Source organism: Lontra canadensis, unplaced genomic scaffold (genome assembly GCF_010015895.1).
Source record: "Lontra canadensis isolate GAN:19392208 unplaced genomic scaffold, GSC_riverotter_1.0 scaffold73, whole genome shotgun sequence".
Taxonomy (NCBI): domain Eukaryota; kingdom Metazoa; phylum Chordata; class Mammalia; order Carnivora; family Mustelidae; genus Lontra; species Lontra canadensis.
This window is the reverse complement of record NW_022631067.1, coordinates 3,768,980-3,788,797: the sequence shown is the minus strand read 5'-3', so window position 1 is coordinate 3,788,797 and position 19,818 is coordinate 3,768,980. Positions and strand designations below refer to the sequence as shown.

The 19,818-nt window shown below is 41.5% G+C and overlaps 1 protein-coding gene across 1 annotated transcript in view; it reads left to right on the top strand.

Annotated features, from left to right (window-relative positions):
- The window catches only part of MYO16 (myosin XVI), a 587,020-nt gene that overhangs the window by 146,224 nt on the left and 420,978 nt on the right, over positions 1-19,818 (top strand). Inside the window, exon 2 of the mRNA XM_032881053.1 lies at positions 11,101-11,364. Within this exon, the coding sequence (XP_032736944.1) occupies positions 11,139-11,364 (226 nt within the window). The 5' untranslated portion in view covers positions 11,101-11,138. The remainder of the gene's footprint in view (positions 1-11,100; positions 11,365-19,818) is intronic.

The following is a 19,818-nucleotide window of genomic DNA, read 5'->3' as shown; positions in this document are numbered from 1 at the left end:
AAAAGGGTAAAAGTTTAAAAAAATTTAGCAGAAGAAGAGAAAAAAAATTGAAAAAGAAAAAAATTAAATTAACTGCAAGGCTAAAGAATCATGGGGAGAAAGCCATGAGTTCCGTGCTTTGCTTTCTCCTCCTCTGGAATCCCGCTGCTCTCCTTGGTATTGAACCTGCACTCCTCGTAAGTGAACTTGGTCCCGGCTGGGTTTCCTGTTGATCTTCTGGGGGAGGGGCCTGTTGTAGTGATTCTCTAGTGTCTTTGCCCCAGGCGGAGTCGCACCGCCCTTACCAGGGGCCGGGCTGAGTAATCCGCTCGGGTTCGCTTTCGGGAGCTTTTGTTCCCTGAGCGCTTTCCGTAGAGTCCGGAGGACGGGAGTGAAGATGGCGGCCGCCCAGTCTCCGGCCCGGAGGAGCCGAGAGCCCGGGGCCCCACTCCTCAGTGCGCCCTCAGAGAACAGCGCCCAATTACTCCGGTCTGCCTGGCCTCCGGCCGCGCTCCGAGCTCACCGAGCCTGCGACCGGTTCAAGGTAAGCCCGAGCTGAGAGTCACTCCTCGGCTCCGTCTCTGTAGCCGGCTTCCCCGTTCTAATACCTGCGAGCTCTGCGACACTCAGACACCCCGATCCTTCTGTGACCCTGCGGGACCTGAGGCCACACTGGCCCCGCGTGGGCTTCACCCCGGTTAAGCCTCTGGAGCAATGTCCCTCAGCGGAACAGACTTTTAAGAGTCCCGATTTTGTGCTCCGTGGCTCCGCCGCTTGCCGGGAGCCGGCCCCTCCCCCCGCGGTCTATCTTCCCGTCGCTTTGGATTCACTTCTCCGCCAGTCCTGCCTTTCAGAAAGTGGTTGATTTTCTGTTTCTAGAATTGCTGTTCTTCTTCTCTTCGGTCTCCCGTCGGATTTGTAGGTGTTTGCAATCTTTAGATAAGCTATCTAGCTGATCTCCTGCTGCCTGAAGTAGTCTCAGCTGCTACTTCTCCGCCATCTTGACTCCAAAAGCCTGTGTGTGTATATATATATATTTTAAAAACTCCTATGAAATGGCCTCTTGTGTCTTCTCTCTTTTTTCCCCAACTTTTTTTTTTTTAGGGTGGTAAAATGCATAAAATATCATTGACTAGCCTAGCCATTTTAAGTGTGTCATCAGCAGGTAAGTACACTCACGCTGTTGTGACACGGTGCTCTAGAAGTTTTTCAGCTTTAAAATCTGATACTCTCTGCTCATTAAACAGCGACTCCCACCTTCTCCTTCTTTCCAGTCCCCGGTAATCGCCATTCCAGTTTGTTTCTATTGAGTGGAATCAGATAGAAAATGTTGTTTTGTGACTGGCTTCTTTCATTAGGCATGTCCTCAAGGTTTATCCATTTTGTAGCACATGATAGGATTCCCTTACTTTTTTAAGGCTGAATAATATTCCGTTGTGCAGAGAGACCACACTGTGTTTATCCACTCATCACCGGTGACATCTGCCTCTACCTCTTGGTCACTGTGAACGCAGCTGCAGTGAACATAGGTGTGCAAATGTATCCTCTGAGATCCTGCTTTCAGTCTTTCGGATACACACCCAGAAGTGAGACCACTGGATCTTATGGCAGTTCTATTTCTAATTTATTGTGGAGACGTCACACTGTTTTCCAGAGAGGAAACCATTTTGCAATCCCACTAACAGTGTCCAAGGGTCTCAGTTTCTCCACATCTTTGCCAACACTTATTTTCTGTTTTCTTTTGGGGGGAGGGTAAAAGCCATCCCCTGGTGGGTGTAAGGTGATGACTCGCTGTGGTTGGATTTTCATTTCACTGAGAATTTTGAGTTTTTTAAAATATGCTTTTGCATATCACTGTTGGAGAAATGTCTAAGTCCTTTGCCTGTTTTTAAATTTGGTTATTTTTTTCACTGTTGAGTTGTAAGAGGTTTTTTTTTTAATATTTTAGATAGTAACCCCTTATCACATATATATATGAATATATATATATATATGATATCTCCTTTCCTTCTTAGGTTGCCTTTTCACTGTGTTCAATGTGTTCTTTGATGAGTGAACGTTCATAAGCTGGTCGGGCTTGCCAGTGTTGGCTTCTGTTGCCTGTGTTTGTGGTGTCCTACCTGAGAAGTCATTGCCAAGTCCAGCATCATGAAGCTGCTGGTTCCTTCCATGAGTTTTATACTTTTAGGTCTTATGTTTAAGGTTTTAATACATATTCATTGATTTTTGCCTCTGATAGAACATTAGAGCCCCACTTTGTTCTTTTGCATGTGTGTCTTATTATTTCTTCTGCTGTTATTACTTTTAGTTTTTTAAAACCTATGTCATTAGGTATGTTCGATCTGTATAAATTTTGCATCTACAAAAAAAAATCCTTCCGTTTGGTGTAAACCATGAAAATTAACAGAAATTAAGGTAAATATATATAATCTTATGTGTATTAGGTTGTGTTTCCTAGAAGCAGAGTCTTGAGAGAGGGTTTCAGGAACACATGACAATATATAGAAGGGATATCCATTAGGGAAATCCTGTGGGATTTCAAGGAATTGAACAGAAAGAAGAAGCAAAACAAGGTAGACTTGGCTAAAAGTCTTCAACCTCCCAGTTCACTTTGCCCTGGGGTGTAAATCCCTCCATAGAGTCGTCGCCCTACGTGAAGGGGACATGTTTCCGTACTTCCGTGGGTAGACTCTTCCACTCCCTGGGAGACTGAGTCGAATCCTCCCCAGCCAATACTCAGAGCAGCTGGGAAGGGTGTACCAGCCAGTAAGGGGGATCTGAGCAGGACATCAAGGTCACCTACCCTAATATGAAGAGTATTTGAGGTCTTTGATGGGAAGCATCCCCAAAATCACGAATATAAGCTGATGGCATTGAAATGTAATTCATACTCATAAATTCAGATAAATACACATTCTTGCTTATAAATGATAAAATATATTTTCTTTCTTTTCACAGGGAAAGTTATAGGGCTTTTTTAAAGAGATTTTACTTATTTATTAGAGAGAGAGTGAGAGAACATTAGAGGGTGGGGAGGAGGAGAGGAAGAAGTAGACTCCCTGCTGAGCTGGGAGCCTGATGTGGGACTCGATCCCAGGACCCTGAGATCATGACCTAAGCTGAAGGCAGACACTTCACTAGCTGAGCCACCCATGAGCCCTGGAAATTATAGCACTGCTTTTATTTCATTCTGACAATTCATTTTTCTTGTAGGAAAACTAGGGTAATAAGCTATTTCTAATCATGCCCAAATCCACTCCATTCTCAGCCTTCTGAGGTCAGCTCCTGGAGGACAGAAACATATCTACCAATATTTAGTTTAATAATAGTAGTAGTAGTAGTAGTAGTAGTAAATCAGTCAAGCTACATAGGTACATTTGCTAACTTCTTGCCTTGTTTCCGTGTTGGTGTCCTGTGGTGACAGCAGACTCAGCACCAGACAGGAGGTGGACAATGTTACGAGAGGAAGCCATTCTTTTTGTTTGTTTCAAGTTTTTATTTAGAATCCGGTTAATTCTCATACAGTGCAATATTGGTTTCAGGTATAGAATTCAGGGGTCCATCACTTACATATGTAAATATATATATGTATGTATGTATGCTATATGTATAATACCCAGCATTCATCCCACCCAGTGCCCTCCTTCATCCCCGTCCCCCACCCCTCCCGTGCCTAGTCCATCCCCCACCCACCTCCCTCCATCAACCCTCAGTTTATTCTCTGACATTGAGAGTCTCTTTTATGTTTGCTTCCTCTCTCTTTCTTTGTTTCCCTTCCCCATGTTCATCTGTTTTGTTTCTTAAATTCTACATATCAGGGGAATCGCACACTATTTGTCTTTCTCTGACTTATTTTGCTTAGCATAACACACTCAAGTTCCCTCCATGTCCGAAGTAGCTGTTCTCGTGCTTGCTTCTGAAGTTTGTAACTTGCCTTGGCCTCAGCATGGTGGAAACCACCCAGAATGGGACATAATCTCACCTAGAGCCATTGCTACAGAGTGTCGTTATTTAAAGAAAATGCCAGACTGTTTTCCTGTGTGGCTATCCTGTTTTACTTTTGCAACAGCAATGTTGAGACATCCTGTTTCTCCACATCCTCACCAGCACTGGATATTCTCACTAATTTTATTTCATTTTTTTAAAGATTTATTTATTTACTTTAGAGAGACAGAGAGAGTGCAGGGGTAGGGAGGGGCAGAGGGAGAGGAAGAGAAAGTCTCAAGTAGACTCTCCACTGAGCATGGAGCCTGACCTGGGGCTTAGTCTCATGACTCTGAGATCATGACCTGAAACAAAACCAAGAGTCAGGGGCTTAACCGACTACACCACACCCCCCCCAGCTACTAATTTTATTTCTGTCTTAACTCTTCTGATGGGTGTATAGTGATAATTCATCACGCTTCTAATGAGCATCTCCCTGATGACCAGTGCTATCAAACGTCTTCTCATGTGTCTGCCCGTCATCATTCATCTGTGTCAGTGAAAAACATCTTTCATGCCTTCTCCCGTTTTCCAGTTCGATCATTTGCCTTTTTGCTGTTGGATGTTAAGGTTTTTACTTGTTCTCAATGGGAGTCTTTGTGGGACAGGTGCTTACAAGGACTTTCCCCTGCTCTGTAGCTTGTCTCTTCATGCTCTCAGCATGGCTTTGACATAGCAGTACTTTCAGTTTCCATGAAACCATGTCCATCAGTTAGTTTTTCATTCATGGACTGTGCTTTGGTGTCAAGTCTAAGAAAGCCAGGTCTCCATGATTTCCTCCTATGGTCTTCCAAGTGGGTTATAGGATTCCTTGTGGATTCATTTCAATATACAGTGTGAGGTCTGGGTGGAGGCCCATTTATTCCCTATGGCTGACCGCAGGCCCTGCCCTCGCTCATTGGCAACACGCTCCTCACCGACTGGCATTTGCACTTTGTCATGAACCGTGGGCCACTTGTGTGCAGAAGTCTTTCCAGGTTCTCTTTTTCAGGTTCTGTTGATCTAGGTGTATCATCAACCAGTACCAGTAACAGAAACAGACAATATTAAAGGGCGCAGGTGGCAAAACAGATTTTTTTCCTTCGAACCTCAGGGAGGGGATTACTTAGAAAATTGGCTTTTTTTACTCTTCACCCTTTTCACTGCATGCAGGATTATTTTGTATTTGTTTATTTTTACCTGGAATGTATTTCAGAAGGTTTCCAGAGTACTTACCATGGTTGTGGGAGAGAGACACATGTTCAATTCAACAAAGTGGTTCCAATTTCCCTTTAATACCAATGGGACAATGTTGTCAGTCACATGAGTGTGAAATGGTATGTTTTAAAATTTTTCTAGACATGAGTAAGGCCACACATCTATTATTGGGTTTGAAAATGTAACTTTCTTCTTGTGTGTATATACTGACTTGTGTTGAGCAAAATTCTGGCCTATCGGTTACTCACATTAGGGTCCTTATTTCTTTTCCTTTTGTTGTCTATGCTGATGGAAACCTTCGTTTTAAGGTATAAAAAAAGCAAAGATAGAGGGCCTTCCTTTTCTAAATTTGGAACAGAATTGAAAGGTAGTGACAGACATTCATAGATGTTCTAAAATTAGCCATCCTTTCATTCCACTGAAAACATATATACATACACTGTTTACACATGTATGTGTAGACAACATTGATCTATGACTCCTTTTTTTTTTGTGATGTTCTCATTTGGCTTTTGGTATCAAGCTTATGCCAGTCTCAGAAAACAAGTTGAGGCTATTTCCATTTTTTTCTAGTCTCTAGAAAAATTGGGGGGAAACACAGGTTATCCATTCCTTAAAGGCCAGTGAAATAATTTGGGGCATGCTTTTGTATGCTAGTTTCCTTTTTTTGTAATTGGATTTTTAGCAATTAATTTAATTAATGTAATGATTGTAAACCTATTCAATTTTTTCTTCTTGGGTCATTTTTAGTAAGATATATTTTTTCTGGATATTGCCCATTTTCCATGCCTGTCTTTGTCTTTGCTCATCCTTTATTTCCTTTCTATCCATTTGGGCCCTCATTTCATTTTCTTCTTCCTTTTTTGGACTTCCCTTTCTTGTTCTTTCCTACGAAGATGCTGTGTCACCTATTCTAAGATGAGATTCTTTTCTAACAGGTACAATGAAAGCTATAGATTTATTTCTATGCAATGTTTTAGTTTCATCTGTGAAATTTTGATGAGACTTTCCTTGATGGTTTGCACTGAAAAAGTATTATTTCCATTAGTTTTCTTCCTTGGATCTGCTTTATTTAGGATCAGCATTGTGAGTTTCTGAGCATACTGGGAGATGTGGCTTCACCTCTGGAGCTGATGTGCTATTCTCAAGTATGCTAGGAAAGTACCTGTATAATATAAGTTCTTTAGCATTTTTTGAATTTTTTTTTTGCTTTGTGGCCTAAGACATAGCCAACTTCATAAATCATCCATGAATGTCTGTTCCCCTGAAAATTGGGTGCAAGTGTCTATAAATGTCCTTGAGATCAAATTATCTGTGTTTTTACCATTTTTTAATTTCTCCTTTGATCTGGCAGTCATGAAAAGAGATGCGGGAAACCTCCCACAATGAGGGGCACCTGAGTGGCTCAGTGGGTTAAGCCTCTGCCTTCGGCTCAGGTCATGATCACAGGGTCCTAGAGTTGAGCCCTGTGTAGGGCTCTCTGCTCAGCAGGGAGCCTGCTTCACTTCCTCTCTTTCTGCCTGTCTCTCTGCCTAGTTGTGATCTCTCCCTGTCAAATAGATAGATAGATAGATAGATAGATAGATAGATAGATAGATAAATAAATAAATAAATAAATCTTAAAAAAAAAAAAAAGGAAAGAAAAGAAAAGAAAACTCCCACAATGAGTGTACCATGGCCCTATGAAGGTTTTGGTTCTTATCGAGTTGAAGGAATTTCTGGTAGTTGTACAGCAGAATAATTTCAGGAGGTCATTTTCCGAGTTCCCTTTTCCTTAACATTAGTCTTTATATTTCTGGTTTGCTACAATAAGGCCTCCTGATATCATGGCACAATGATAGGGCCCTCCAAGATCAAAGCATGGAACTCCTCATTTTTTACTTAGATGTTCTATAATTAAGATAGATCTTTGCTTTTTCCTTGATATATTTTATTTGCTGGCTCAATAATTTTGTTATATAGAGATGCATGTTTATTGAGCAAGGATTTCTGGCTATGGCAAATGTCTCTAAAGTTTTATCTAGAATTGCAACATATAGTTCCCCCCCACAAACGGAGTAATTTGATAGATCAAGAACTCCATTACTATCATAAACTTGGCTACACTGAGGCAGTCCAGATAATTTAGTGAGGAAGAGCAATTAGGTGAGAAGTACGGTGCTGTTGTGCATTTCTGGAAGAGCAGAACTAATAGACATCCGTTACTACTCTATGTTGAATGCTGGGTCAAGTTTTAGCCATACATATGGTATTTCTGCCAGCAATTTAATTAAACAGTTTCAAGAACAACATCAACAAAAATATCCCATGTCTACTATTCCAGATGCTGATAATAAGCAGTGGATAAAATTGTCCAAGTTCCTGCTTTTTGGAGGACTTATAGATAAAAAAGAAAATATGTGGTGTATTTTAGTAAACAGTATTAGTATAAGATACAGTCTAAGTATAATGATTGATATTGTAGAAACATAATTCAGGGTGATCAATACAAAGGAGAAAAATAAAGCAAGAAATAGGAATATACATATATATTTAGGAATTCCTGAATATTTATTGATTCTGATGCATGTGAAGCCGTGGTCCTCCAAGGTGGGCTTGATGCAGTGGTTGTTCTGAAGTCGACCCTCCCTCCCTTGGGGAGAGGACCTCTTTCCATCTCTTTGTTTAGGGATGTGACTTTGGTGGCTTGAGACTGACTGTGACATTTGCACCATGGTAATAGGCAAACCGACAAATTAAAGATTCCATTCCCACTGCGCCGGAGATAAGTGTCAAAAGTTTGCTAGAACCTCACTTGGTAGGTAGTAATGGTGTAGTCTTACCATTCAAAATTCTACAAAATATTCAAAATGTTGAATGCTCCCTTGATCACCCCTCAACACTGTGAAGACAAAAAAAACCAAAACAAAACAACAACAAAAACACATTTCTAGTTAGGGTGATGTTAATTTTTTAAGAGTTAAAACCCCTTTAAAAACATCAGTGCCCAATTGCAGTAGAAATTCATTTCTTTTTCAGGTACAGAGTTAAGGGAAAGGCTGGTTGGTGTAGGTTGCTCCAAGCAGTAGTGGGGACCCTGAGTGGCAAGACCATGGCCATCCTTGCTGCGTGGCTTCCATGGCCACCATGTTCACAGACAGCAAGCTGTAGGTGGCTAGAATATGATAAAATGCATGTGAGCATTTTTTTGTGTGTGCCAGCCCTAGGGAGCTCAAAAATGATACCTACTCACGTAAGGAGAAAAGACAACTGGTCTCCCTTTTTAGTCTCTGCCACAATAATGCAAATAGGCTATTTTACTATAAATGTGTCCTGCATGCTAATGAGCTGATACATTATTGTGAGAATGTGAGAATGAGGTTCATATATTGTTGAAGTTGTGTTAGTTCATGTGTGGCTTTTTCTAGGCCAAGAGAGCCAAAATAGCAGGAAAGAATTACAGGCAATTCCAGGGAAAAGCCCTCAGTTCAGGAGTATGGCAGGCAGAACCCTGTGAACTCTCCTCCAGGACAGCTGGAAGAGAGTGCCTGCCTGGACCTCTATCCCAGGGGTACAAACCAGCCTTGCCCAGCTCAGACTCCTGTACTTCCTCTTCAGCCTTAACCATCTGCCAGCCTGGCCTGTACAGATTGTCACCTGAGGTATTAATGACTGTTATCTCAGTGCCTCGGTGACTAAGTTTCATAGGTTTTGGGTAGACTGCCTCAAAACTAAGTTTCCCTTAACTACGTTATTTTCGGGTGATATCTTACAGCTTGACAGCAGCTCATATGTGTGACACAGCTGCTCCACCCCTAATTAGACAAAAAGAAAGTCACGGCACCCGTCATGTGCTTAGAATGTAAAATAAGCGAAAGTTTAGACCTTTTAAAAATCAAAGCATGGGAAATTACTGAACAAGAAAATATGTTAAAAATTAATATTTTATCCATGTAGGGATCTGAAATTTAACAGCCTTGGCATCTGATTTTCCAAATCATAAGGGAATTAATTTATGAGCGTCCCTCAGTGCTCGTCTTGACAGACTGAGTGGGTTGGTCTATGGATCAGGGGCTGTTACTGCAGACTCCTTTAAAGTTAATTGAAAATTTTGCAATACAGTTTTTCATATAAGCCAAATCCCAGAGAGGACTGTCGTATTTATTAGGTTGTCCTCTACCTTGGACCGATTACTCCTCAGCAGGGACATGCTGTGACGTCCTAGGCTTTACTTCTTCAGGTTTTCCAGTGGTTCTGCTGATCCTCTCAGCACCTGCTCATGCACCAGGAAAGTCATGGCAGCCACCAGGTCCTGGGAACCCAAGTGCTGTTTTCTGAACAGATTGGAAGGCAGAAGTATTTCCTGCCATTATTAATGAGCTCTCACAGACAATCTTCTTGTGATCACGGCTTTTATCACACAGACAGACTTGAGAGTGATTTGTTGATGTCACGACCGCCGCTGTGTCTTTGTGTTTAGGTCACTGGAAAGGGAGCGTTTTATATGGAGTTAGCTGATGCTTCTCACATCACTCTGACAAATACTTATGAAGATATTGATGAAAATACAGGATTCTACAACGTCGTCAAATGCTAACAAAAAACCAGAATAAAATTTCCCTGCTCTGCTTCCTTCCCCTCCTCCCTGCTCCCCCTTACATATATTAAATATATGGCTGAAGAGAGTCGCTTTCTCTTATTCTGTATTTTTCTTGAGCCTTTATGGAACATTTGTGACTGTCATATAATCATCTCTTTGGCTCTGGCCAAGTCATAGCCTCTCTCAAATCCATTTCCTTTTCTTGTGAAAGAGAGATGGTCTGGCCCAGTGGTTGTGAGAATAACTTTGAAAAGCACCAAGTGATCCAGAAATGGAAACCGCCTGGTCACAAAGCTATGTCCTTTCAAAGGACTTGGACATCTCCCCGAAGATGAAGCAGCTGTGCCCTTTCTGAGTGATCTTTCCATACACGGCCTATCATCAACCACATTTGTGGGGTTACATAGTTCCTTTGACTTCCACCATAAATACCTGAAGAGAAGAATATCCAGACACTTCTAAACCTGTGGGTTCAATTCTCGAATTCTCAGTGTTCTAGTGTTCATTTTCTGCCAATAGTAGAATTTGAATCTAGTGGTAGGTAATGAGCTTGTACGTTTCTATTACAAGGGTTTTAGGAAGTGTTTTTACGGAATATCAGGTGGAAAGAAATTGAATATTGTTTCAGTTTCAGGACAGAATTCAGTCCGTTAATCACTGTATTAAGAAGACAGAGACCACAACAGCAAGAGTTCTATCCATGGTTCTGAAGTGCCAAGAGAAAAATCTGTTTCATTGTTCAACCATTATTTTGTCTCTTAGAGATGGATGTTACAATCCCTAGGAAATGTGTTTAGCAATATATGGGTGGAAATAATCACTGTGTCACATAAACAGCTGATAGCCTGCATAGGTTCTGTTACATTAGATAAGCAGAGGCATCGGGATAAACAGATTTTATTAAGGTGTGCTGAAAGACTCAGAATGGCTTTCTGCCAAGATTTAACACAAAGTTTAGTTGGTGTTATTCAATGATGGAACTCTAATGCATCTGTAGAACTTTTAGGCCTTTGATGCAGGTTTAAGAAAAATAAGAAAGGATGGTGTTTGCTAATATTAAGTTGCGTAAAACCACACATCTAGCTCTAGTTATATGATTTATATTATTACTGTGCGATGTTGAGTAGGACATCAACTCTCTTTGCTTCTTTCCCGATCTGTGAGCTGGCCTTTGCCATTTGCACACCAAGTTCAAAAAGGAATGATTAACAAGTTTCTGACTTCCGTGCTGGGGCAAGAGGGAGTCGAGTGAGCTCTGTCGTGCTCCTGTATCATTGGAGTAATGGTCTAGTGAGCTCCGTCGTGCTCCTGTATTGTTGGAGGAAGGGTCTGGTGACGTTTTCTCACTGTATTTCTTGCAGGTTGCTTTCAGCTATGTAACGTTTTCCGAACCCATGAAATGGAAATTGACCAGTGCTTGCTGGAGTCCCTTCCCCTCGGCCAGCGGCAGCGGCTGGTGAAGCGCATGCGCTGTGAGCAGATCAAAGCCTACTATGAAAGAGAGAAGGCTTTTCAGAAGCAGGAAGGATTCCTGAAAAAGCTGAAACATGGGAAGAGTCAGAAAGTCCACTTTAACCTTGCCGACATGATACAGGATGCAATTATCCACCACGATGACAAAGAAGGTACGTGACATAGAAGTTTTCCGGTGTGGGTTTTCATAGTTTCTGTTTGTTGTTTCCTAGTGGGGAGATGAAGGATGGTATTTCTTTTAAATGTTAGGAGTCTTTCAAAAAAAAAAAAAAATCTGAGATAGTCAAGGAAATATCCTCTTTCGAAAGAACATAGTTAAAACTTCCAAGTCTAGTACAAGTGAACAAAATGCAAACTTTTGGTAAAATTATTGTAATATGTTTTAAAGAATTACCTACCTGGAAAGCGTGTGATTTCCTTGTAAATTGTGCATTCAAATTTTTAATGAATTCTTTTTCCCAATGAAATTGTTTTCTTTGATGATGAGATTATGTTGCAAAATTCATTATTATCTCATTTTGAATTCATGGATAGAAATAGGAATAGGAATTAGCTACCATTTTATTATTCTCTTCCTACTTGGAGCTCTTCATTTCATGGCCGTCCCCTCTGAGGAGCTGTAAGTACCTTCAGGGGAAGGGATGCTCTCAGCCCATTTCACAGCCCCCTCCTCCCCCTCCCAGTACCTTCCAGCAGTGTTGACTGAGAGAGGAAAGCAATTTGTTCATGCTTACCAGGCCGTATTGTTGGAACATGTCTAAATTAGGTTGCAGGAAGACCTAAGCCCTACATCGATTTAACAGTCACACAACCACAAAGAGATTGTTCACCAAATCTCTCATGTAAAATATCAACAGGACAAATAATGCCTGAATTAGGGTTACAAATTTAAGAATAATAAAATCATAAATCCAGAGACCAAGAGGAACTACTTAATATATGTATAATATATATTATGTGTACTAATATATATTCCATATTGTAACATTTCGTGAGGACACTGAAGTCATAAAATCAGAATTAACCCTGATGTAGGCGTGTCACTTGGGCAATCAAGAGCCCGAGATAGGAGTCCTGCCTTCAGAAAACCTCGAATCTAAGTGGGGGGGGGACCCTCGTAAGAAAGTAGAAAACAGTAGAAATGAAGTCTGGTATGAACAGGAAGAGCTGGGCAGTAGAATGTGATCTCTGAGGGGTTCTGGAGGAAGCTGTCTGTAAAGAAGAAACCACACTTGGACAGTGTGGAGAGCAGCTGCCCTGCGTGAGTGAGGGAGACCTGCCTGAAGGGAACAGGAGTGAGGGGCGGGGCTGCTAAGCTGGTACTGAGGAAATAGGATTATTGTGAATACTTCAAGCCCTATTTTTGAAGCAGAGTGCAGTGGGATCCACTGTATGTTCCTCAGAAGAAAAACCTTGAGCAAAGGTTAATCAGGGATGTATATCTGTAGGAGACATGGAAGGATAAGGATAAGAACAAGAAACAAAGACACCAACTAAAAATCCAACGATGAAATTTCCATGTTAGATTGAACCGGCCTGAGATAGTAGCCATGGGGATTGGACGAATGAAACCAGCAGCCATATTCCATAGGAAAAATGCCTAAATTCATCAAATATGTATTGTGTTTTTATTATGGGCCAGGCAGCTGTGAATGAAGGAAACCACATCTCTGTCTCTGTGAGGCCCCACTGTCTGGTGTGTGACCATAAAAATTAAGATACGTTGGACACGTAGTATGGGGGGTAATGGAAGGAAGGAAGGAGGGAGACTCTGGAGGGAGGTGTGGGGAGTTAGGCAAATGGATATCTGAGGAGGAGTCTTTCAGGTGAGTCTGGAACTGGGAAGGAACCTCCCAGCCTGTGGGAGGAGCCAGTGTGAATAAATCGGGAGGACGGAAGGTAAGAAGCCAGCATGGAGGGGCTGGAAGGGTCATGGGAAGGATTCCAGCTTTTGTGCTCAGTGAGTCCTGAAGACATTGTGGGGGCTTGAGTGGAGCTCATATCACTTATGACTTAACAGGACGAGCTTGGCTGCTGCACTGTGACTTGAATAAAGAATTGTGAGGACAGAGCAGGGAGGCTTTCCCAGGAAATTGGGCACAAAATGATGGTGGCTTGGACCAAGGTGGAGTGAGGGCGTGGTGAAAAACTGTCAATTGGGGCATATACTTTCAGGATAGAGCTAACAGGAAATGCTGATGGATGGGTGATGGGGAGTAGATCAGTTTGTACTACTGCCATAATGAATGGCCTCTCCTTTAGTGTGTAGTTGCAAAAGGTATGAGTATATCCTCTTATAGGTGTGGTCAGAAGTCTGGGGTGAGTCCCACTGGCCTGAAATTCAGGTATCATCAGGCTGCGATGCTTTCTGGAGGTTCTAGGTGAGGATTGCTTTCCTTGACTTGTCCATTTTCTGGAGGGCATAATTTCCCTTCAACCCTAGTGCCTCCTCCGTCTTCAGAGCTGGCAAGTGTTGATGGAGTGTCCCTCTCATGCTTGGAATTTCTTCTGCTCCTTTTTCTGTCCTTGCGTCTCTCTGAACAAATCTTTTGCCTCCTTCTTCCACCTTCAAGGCCCATGTGATCCAGGGGCAAAGAATTCACTTGAATCATCTTGGATAATCTCCCTTTTTTAAGGTCAGCTCATGAGCCACCTTAATTCCTTTCCCCAGGTACTGTAACATAATTCAGAGGCATGACACCCAAGGGCAAAACTATGGAACCCAGATTCTACAGACTCAAGGATCACACTGACTCTGTTCTGGCCTGAACAACCAGGAGAATGAAATGTTATTAACAGAGATAGGGATGCTGCTAGGAGGTCAGATCAGGAGAGGGCATCATGTTGTTTGGAGATAAAAATTGGAGACAGATGGGCATCAAAAGCTGAAAGACTATATATCACTTAGGGAATGAGAGTAGATAAAAATACAAAAAGCTCAAGAACTGAGCCCTAGGGAGCTCCAATATTAAGAATTCAGAAATGAGGCAGATCCACCAGGAGCAACAAAGAAAGGTGGAACATGAGGTGGGGGAGCTGTCCTGGGAGCTAACTGACGAGCACTTTTCAAGGAGGAGAGTGATTGACTGTCAAACACTGCTTCTCAGTCTTGGGGTGGAGAAAGAATTGAACCTTTGCATTTAGAAATATGGAAGGTATAGTTTTGGTGAATTGTTGGGAGCAAAACTCAAGTGGATAAGAATGGAGACAGAGTGGGTGAACAGAAATGGACACTGGGAAATGGAGACCTCTTGAAGGGAGTTTTAGGTAGAAGGGAGAAATGGTAAGGTAGCTACAGAGGGGAAAAGAAATGAAGGGAACTTTGTTTCATGGGAGATCATGGGAGAAATATGGGATTTCTGAGAGAAATAATATCATGGGAGAAATAATAGCATGTGTGTAGTGGAAAGAAATCATGTATCTGGGAGGGAAGAACTGCTGGCACAGAAGTAAGGAAGGAAAGTTGCTGGAGCAAGGCTTTGAGCACACACACATGATGAGATCTGGTCCTCAGCTGGAGGGTTTGGTCTTGCTAATTTTATTTATAGTTCCAGTATCCTGGCTCTGCCCATAGAGATTCTGATTCAAGCAGGATAGTTTTCCAGTGTGCCTCCAGTGCTGTGCTATGCAGACAGGGTTGAGGACCTCCCACGGGGGCAATGGGAGAAGAGATGCGGCCAAACAGCAAACGGGTGTGGTAATGGGGACTTAATGGAGGCTCTCTGACTTCCTCCAGCACTTACTGATGAGGGAACTTTGGCTGTCAAAGAAGAGGGAGGATGAGAGAAGGACTTGCAGCTCCAGGATAGAGGAGAACATGTACACGTGGGAGAATAAATGCACTGGGGCAATCTGGTATAAAAAAAGGATTTACCAATAGAATGAGATATAAAAAACAGAAACAGAAGGACCACGTGTGACTCAAAGTTTTCCAAAGTGGATTGGGGCTCAGTGGGGAGCCTTCTTCTCCCTCTCCCTCTGTCTGCTGCTCCCCCTGCTTGTACTCGTTCTGTCAAATAAATAAATAAGCATCTTTAAAAAAAAAAGTGGGTTAGCATGGCCTCTCCACCCATGGGTCCTTATTCATAGCTATTTGCTTTTCTACCCTAAAATTTTACTCTAGCTTTTAGAGTTCAGTTTGTCCACACTTTACCTTCACAATTCCATATATATACACAGATGCCATTTTATATGGAATATAGTATCACCTCATCAACAGGCCCTTGGGTTTCTTGCCGACTTGGAATCACTTGTTAGCTGTCAACACCTATTTTCCAGTGGGGTCCGTGACTGTGTGGTTGTACAGTGGGTCATTTGTGTGTGACAGTTAGTATAAAGACCCCGAAATCTAAACAAGCAGTTGGATTTGAGTTTTCAACCCAGAAGAATCAAGGAGTAATTGTTTTGTTTGAATAGACCACGATTAACTATGAGTTGGGTTTAATTTTTTAAAGTTTTTTATATTTTTAAAGATTTATTTATTTATTTATTTTGTTTAGAGAGCACTCATAAGTGGAAGGAGAGGGGTGGAGGGAGAGGGAAAGAGAAAATCTCAAGCAGACTCCTAGCTGAGCACAGAGCCCGATATGGGGCTTGATCTCAGGACCCTGGGATCATGACCTAAGAAATCAAGAGTCAGACCCATAACTGACTGAGCCAAACAGGCACCCCTTGAGTTGGGTTTTATTGAAGAAATTGCTTTTGGAATTGCAATGGAGAGAATGAACTGGTCAGTAAAGTTACCCGTTTTGCTTGGTGTAATGACCAATAGAAGGTATTTCAATTGATAGGGACAATAGGAAACTTCAGAAGAAAAAAATTGCACACATTCACTCACAATGTTCATTACACTCTTGCTTTGCACAACAAACTATAACAAACCTTTGCTATATATGATCTGGTTTATTCTTTATGACAGAAATTAAACAAAAAAAAATTCAAAAGATTCTTAGAGAAAATGTCTTCAGAAAGACACTTTATGGGGCACCTGGGTGGCTCAGTCATTAAGCATCTGCCTTTAGCCCAGGTCATGATCCCAGGGTCCTGGGATGGAGCCCCACACTGGGCCCCCTGCTCAGTGGGAAGCCTGGTTCTCCCTCTCCCATAACCCTGCTTGTGTCCCCTCTCTCTCTCTGTCTCTCTCCCTCTGTCAAATAAATAATTTAAATCTTAAAAAGAAAAGAAGGACACCTCATATAATTTTCTTACTCCTAGGAAATAGTTTCTCTTACTAACGGAAGCAAAGACGATGTTCAGTAACTGAGATCAGCATTAGCATCAAATGATGAAGAAATAATTCAGTGACTCTTAAAACTCAACATAAGAGTTTGAATTTCTAATCAGTTATTTCTTTAAAGATTTTTATTTATTTGAGAGAGAGAGAATGAGAGAGAGAGCACGCGAACAAGCGAGGAGGAGCATAGGCACAGGGGGAAGCAGGCTTCCCACTGAGCAGAGAGCCCGATGCAGGGCCAATCTCAACCCTGAGATCATGACCTGAGCCGAACGTAGACACTTCACCAACTGAGCCATCCAGGTGCCCCCAATTTCTAATCAATTATTAAAATTTTAAGTACATTATTGTGTTGTTAAATTAAGATATTGATCCATTGCTTGACCTGCCTTAATGAAGTACTATAGACTGGGGACTTCAACAACAGACATTTATTTCTCAGGGTTCTGGAATTTAGATAACCAAGCTCAAGATGTCACCAGATTTGGCTGTTAGTGAGAGAACTCTTCCTGGCCATTTCCTGGTAGATGGCCACTTTCTCCTTGTATCCTCACACGGTGGGGAGAGGAAGCTCTGGTCTCTTCTTCTTCTTGTAAAGGTACCAATCCCATCATGGAGGCTATACTATGGTGGTTTCTTCTAGTCCTAATTTCCTCCCAAAGACCCCAACTCCTGATATCATCACACCAAGGTGTAGGGCTTCAATGTATAGATTTGGGAGGGGCACAAAAATCAGTCAATAGCAGATCACATACTACTTCTATAATTGCAGCTGACCCATGTATGCACAAATGAAATACTACTTTTTTTTGAGTCTCTCATCTACTTTGGAAACTATCATGTGAGTACCAATAGACCTCACTGTTTCAGAGGAAAAGCTTTAATTTATTGCTAATTTAAAATTTTAATTGGATTGAAAAGGCAAGCAGGCTCTTTAGAGATATTATACTCTCTTTAGCCAATGTTTAACTTCTGGAAAAGTATCCAGGAAAATGTGTTTATTTCATTATGGTAATCATACTTTCGTTTATCTTTTAACTACTCAAATACTGAAATGTACATGTTTATTATGTTTATAAAATTGAGATGGTAAAACATATTGCCATAAGAACAGCCTTTTTCCATTTAAATTATTATTGCAAACTTTGTAGGTTCTATTTTTGTGTAAAGAATTTCGTTTCCTCTTCTTATTTCCAAGTACTTTCTTGGCTGAGTCTAAAGAATCAAATACACTTTTTCAAAGGACAATATATTATCATGCTAATGTTTGTAATATATCATTGAGAAGCAATTCAGAATTGTTTAATTTTATGAATGTTGCATTTTCGTAATTATGCATTTAGTATCTTTAGTGCTTTGTCTTTCTCTTCTGGGAGTTAGTGATATTTTAGTGTTAATGTGCCATGTTAATATACTACATCATTTTAAAATGTGATTTCCTGGGTGGCTCAGTTGGTTGAGCGACTGTCTTCAGCTCAGGTCATGATCCTGGAGTCCCGGGATGGGTCCAACATTGGGCTCCCTGCTCCTTGAGGAGTCTGCTTCTCCCTCTGACCCTCCCACCTCCTCTGCTCTCTCTCTCTCTCTCTCTCTCATTCTCTCTCTCAAATAGATAAAATAAAATATCTTTAAAAATAAATAAATAAATAATAAAAAGTGTTCATTCTTTTCCATCTATAAAATTTTGTTCTAAATTTTGTTTTAGGGCTTTTAATTTACTTATTTTTCACCTTCCCAACTTTCCATCACTCCCTTAAATTAAAAAGATATATATATATATATATATTTTTTTTTTTTTTTTTCTTTTGTGGTGAGAGCATTCAACACATCACCTCTCAGCTTGGCCTTTGGTGGTAAATGAGCTAAACTACCAATCCCACGAGCTGATTACCCTTCCCTGCCATTTGCTGTCTTTTCCTCCTCTCATCTGGTTGAGTTCTGCTCACTGTCAAAGGGACGGCCAGAGTGGGGGACAGACATTCTTTAGGCTGTGACCATTTCCCTGTCTCTGCTTAAACCCTTCCTCCCCTTTTTTGGCTAGAGTTTAGGAGGACTTATTTATTAACCTACATGCATAATATTTTCTAAGAGTCTGTTCTATTCCAGTCACACAAAGAACTTTCTAAGTGTCATTACAGACCTATAATGTCCAACTTCACTTATATCAGAAGTCAACTCTTAGGAAAAAAAGGAAAAGTCAAATTATAACAATGTGAGACTCTGTTTCCTTCTCTTGCCTCTCAGACCACTGGCCCCAGTTTCTTTGGAGGGCTAAGGTTAAGAGCTGTGGCCTCAGGTTCTGACCCTAACCCTTTCCACTTCTTGCTTGTCCTCTCTGGAAGGCCTCACCTTTTCCCTTTGCATTCCTTGTCCCCTGCCCCAGTGATTCCCAAATGTGCATTCAGATCTCTCTCCTCAGCACCATACCTGCCTTTCCTAACTTGTGACATTCACCGTGACTATCCATCCCCATCTCCTTTCAAACCAAAAATGTTTTTTCCCTTCTCTACTTCACCTTCTTCCACTTCTTGCCCAGAAATCCTGAGGTTGGGCTGATTTAGATACAAATTTGTAAGACGTGTTGGTTGTCCCTCCCCTAAATAACTTGCAGGAACTATTAACTGCTCATGTACTAGCGGGAGCCCTCTTAAGAATAAATCTGGAGTGCAGCAGATCCGTTTCTCCAATATGTAGCAGATTTCTATTAATGGGCAGAACATCTCCCTCCTTAGAGACTTACATGTAAAATATTGGGAGCAAGTTTTCTGTTCCCTACCCACCACACCCCCAGTGAGTAGTTTTGGGTCAGAGAATACATTTCACATATTCCTTAAGTGTTTCGCACATGACACATGAAAGGAGGCTTCTCGTTGACTTAGCGAGTGGGGGTACTTAGATGAGCCCTCTCCTTGCCTTTACTGGACTGGCATGGAGGTTAAAATGGTGATGGAGAGGGTGACCACGTAATTGTATTGTTTTAAATTTATTTTTTATTTTTGTTTGAGTATCTAGAGTATAGAGGTAAAAAAAAAAAAAGTGCCAGTTATGGTGTTTTCTTTTTGCCATCCTGTGTTTATGAAGATGATCTGTCTGCCAAGGCACATTTCCCGCTGGTGGCTGTGGATTTCTACTGAATGCAGCCTCTTTCTGTCTCCCTCACTTCCCCATAACCAGGTGTATAAGTAGACAATTAGAAAATGTGGCAGCCAATAAGCACGTTTAACTTGACCCTTAGAGAAATTGAACCAAGACTCTGCCACTTTTAGAGTGGTGGTCAGACCCACTGAGCAATTACCCAGTCCTAGTTCCCTATACCCATTTATGATGAACATAGTTGAGTGTGATGTATATTAACTACCCGACAAGGATGCAT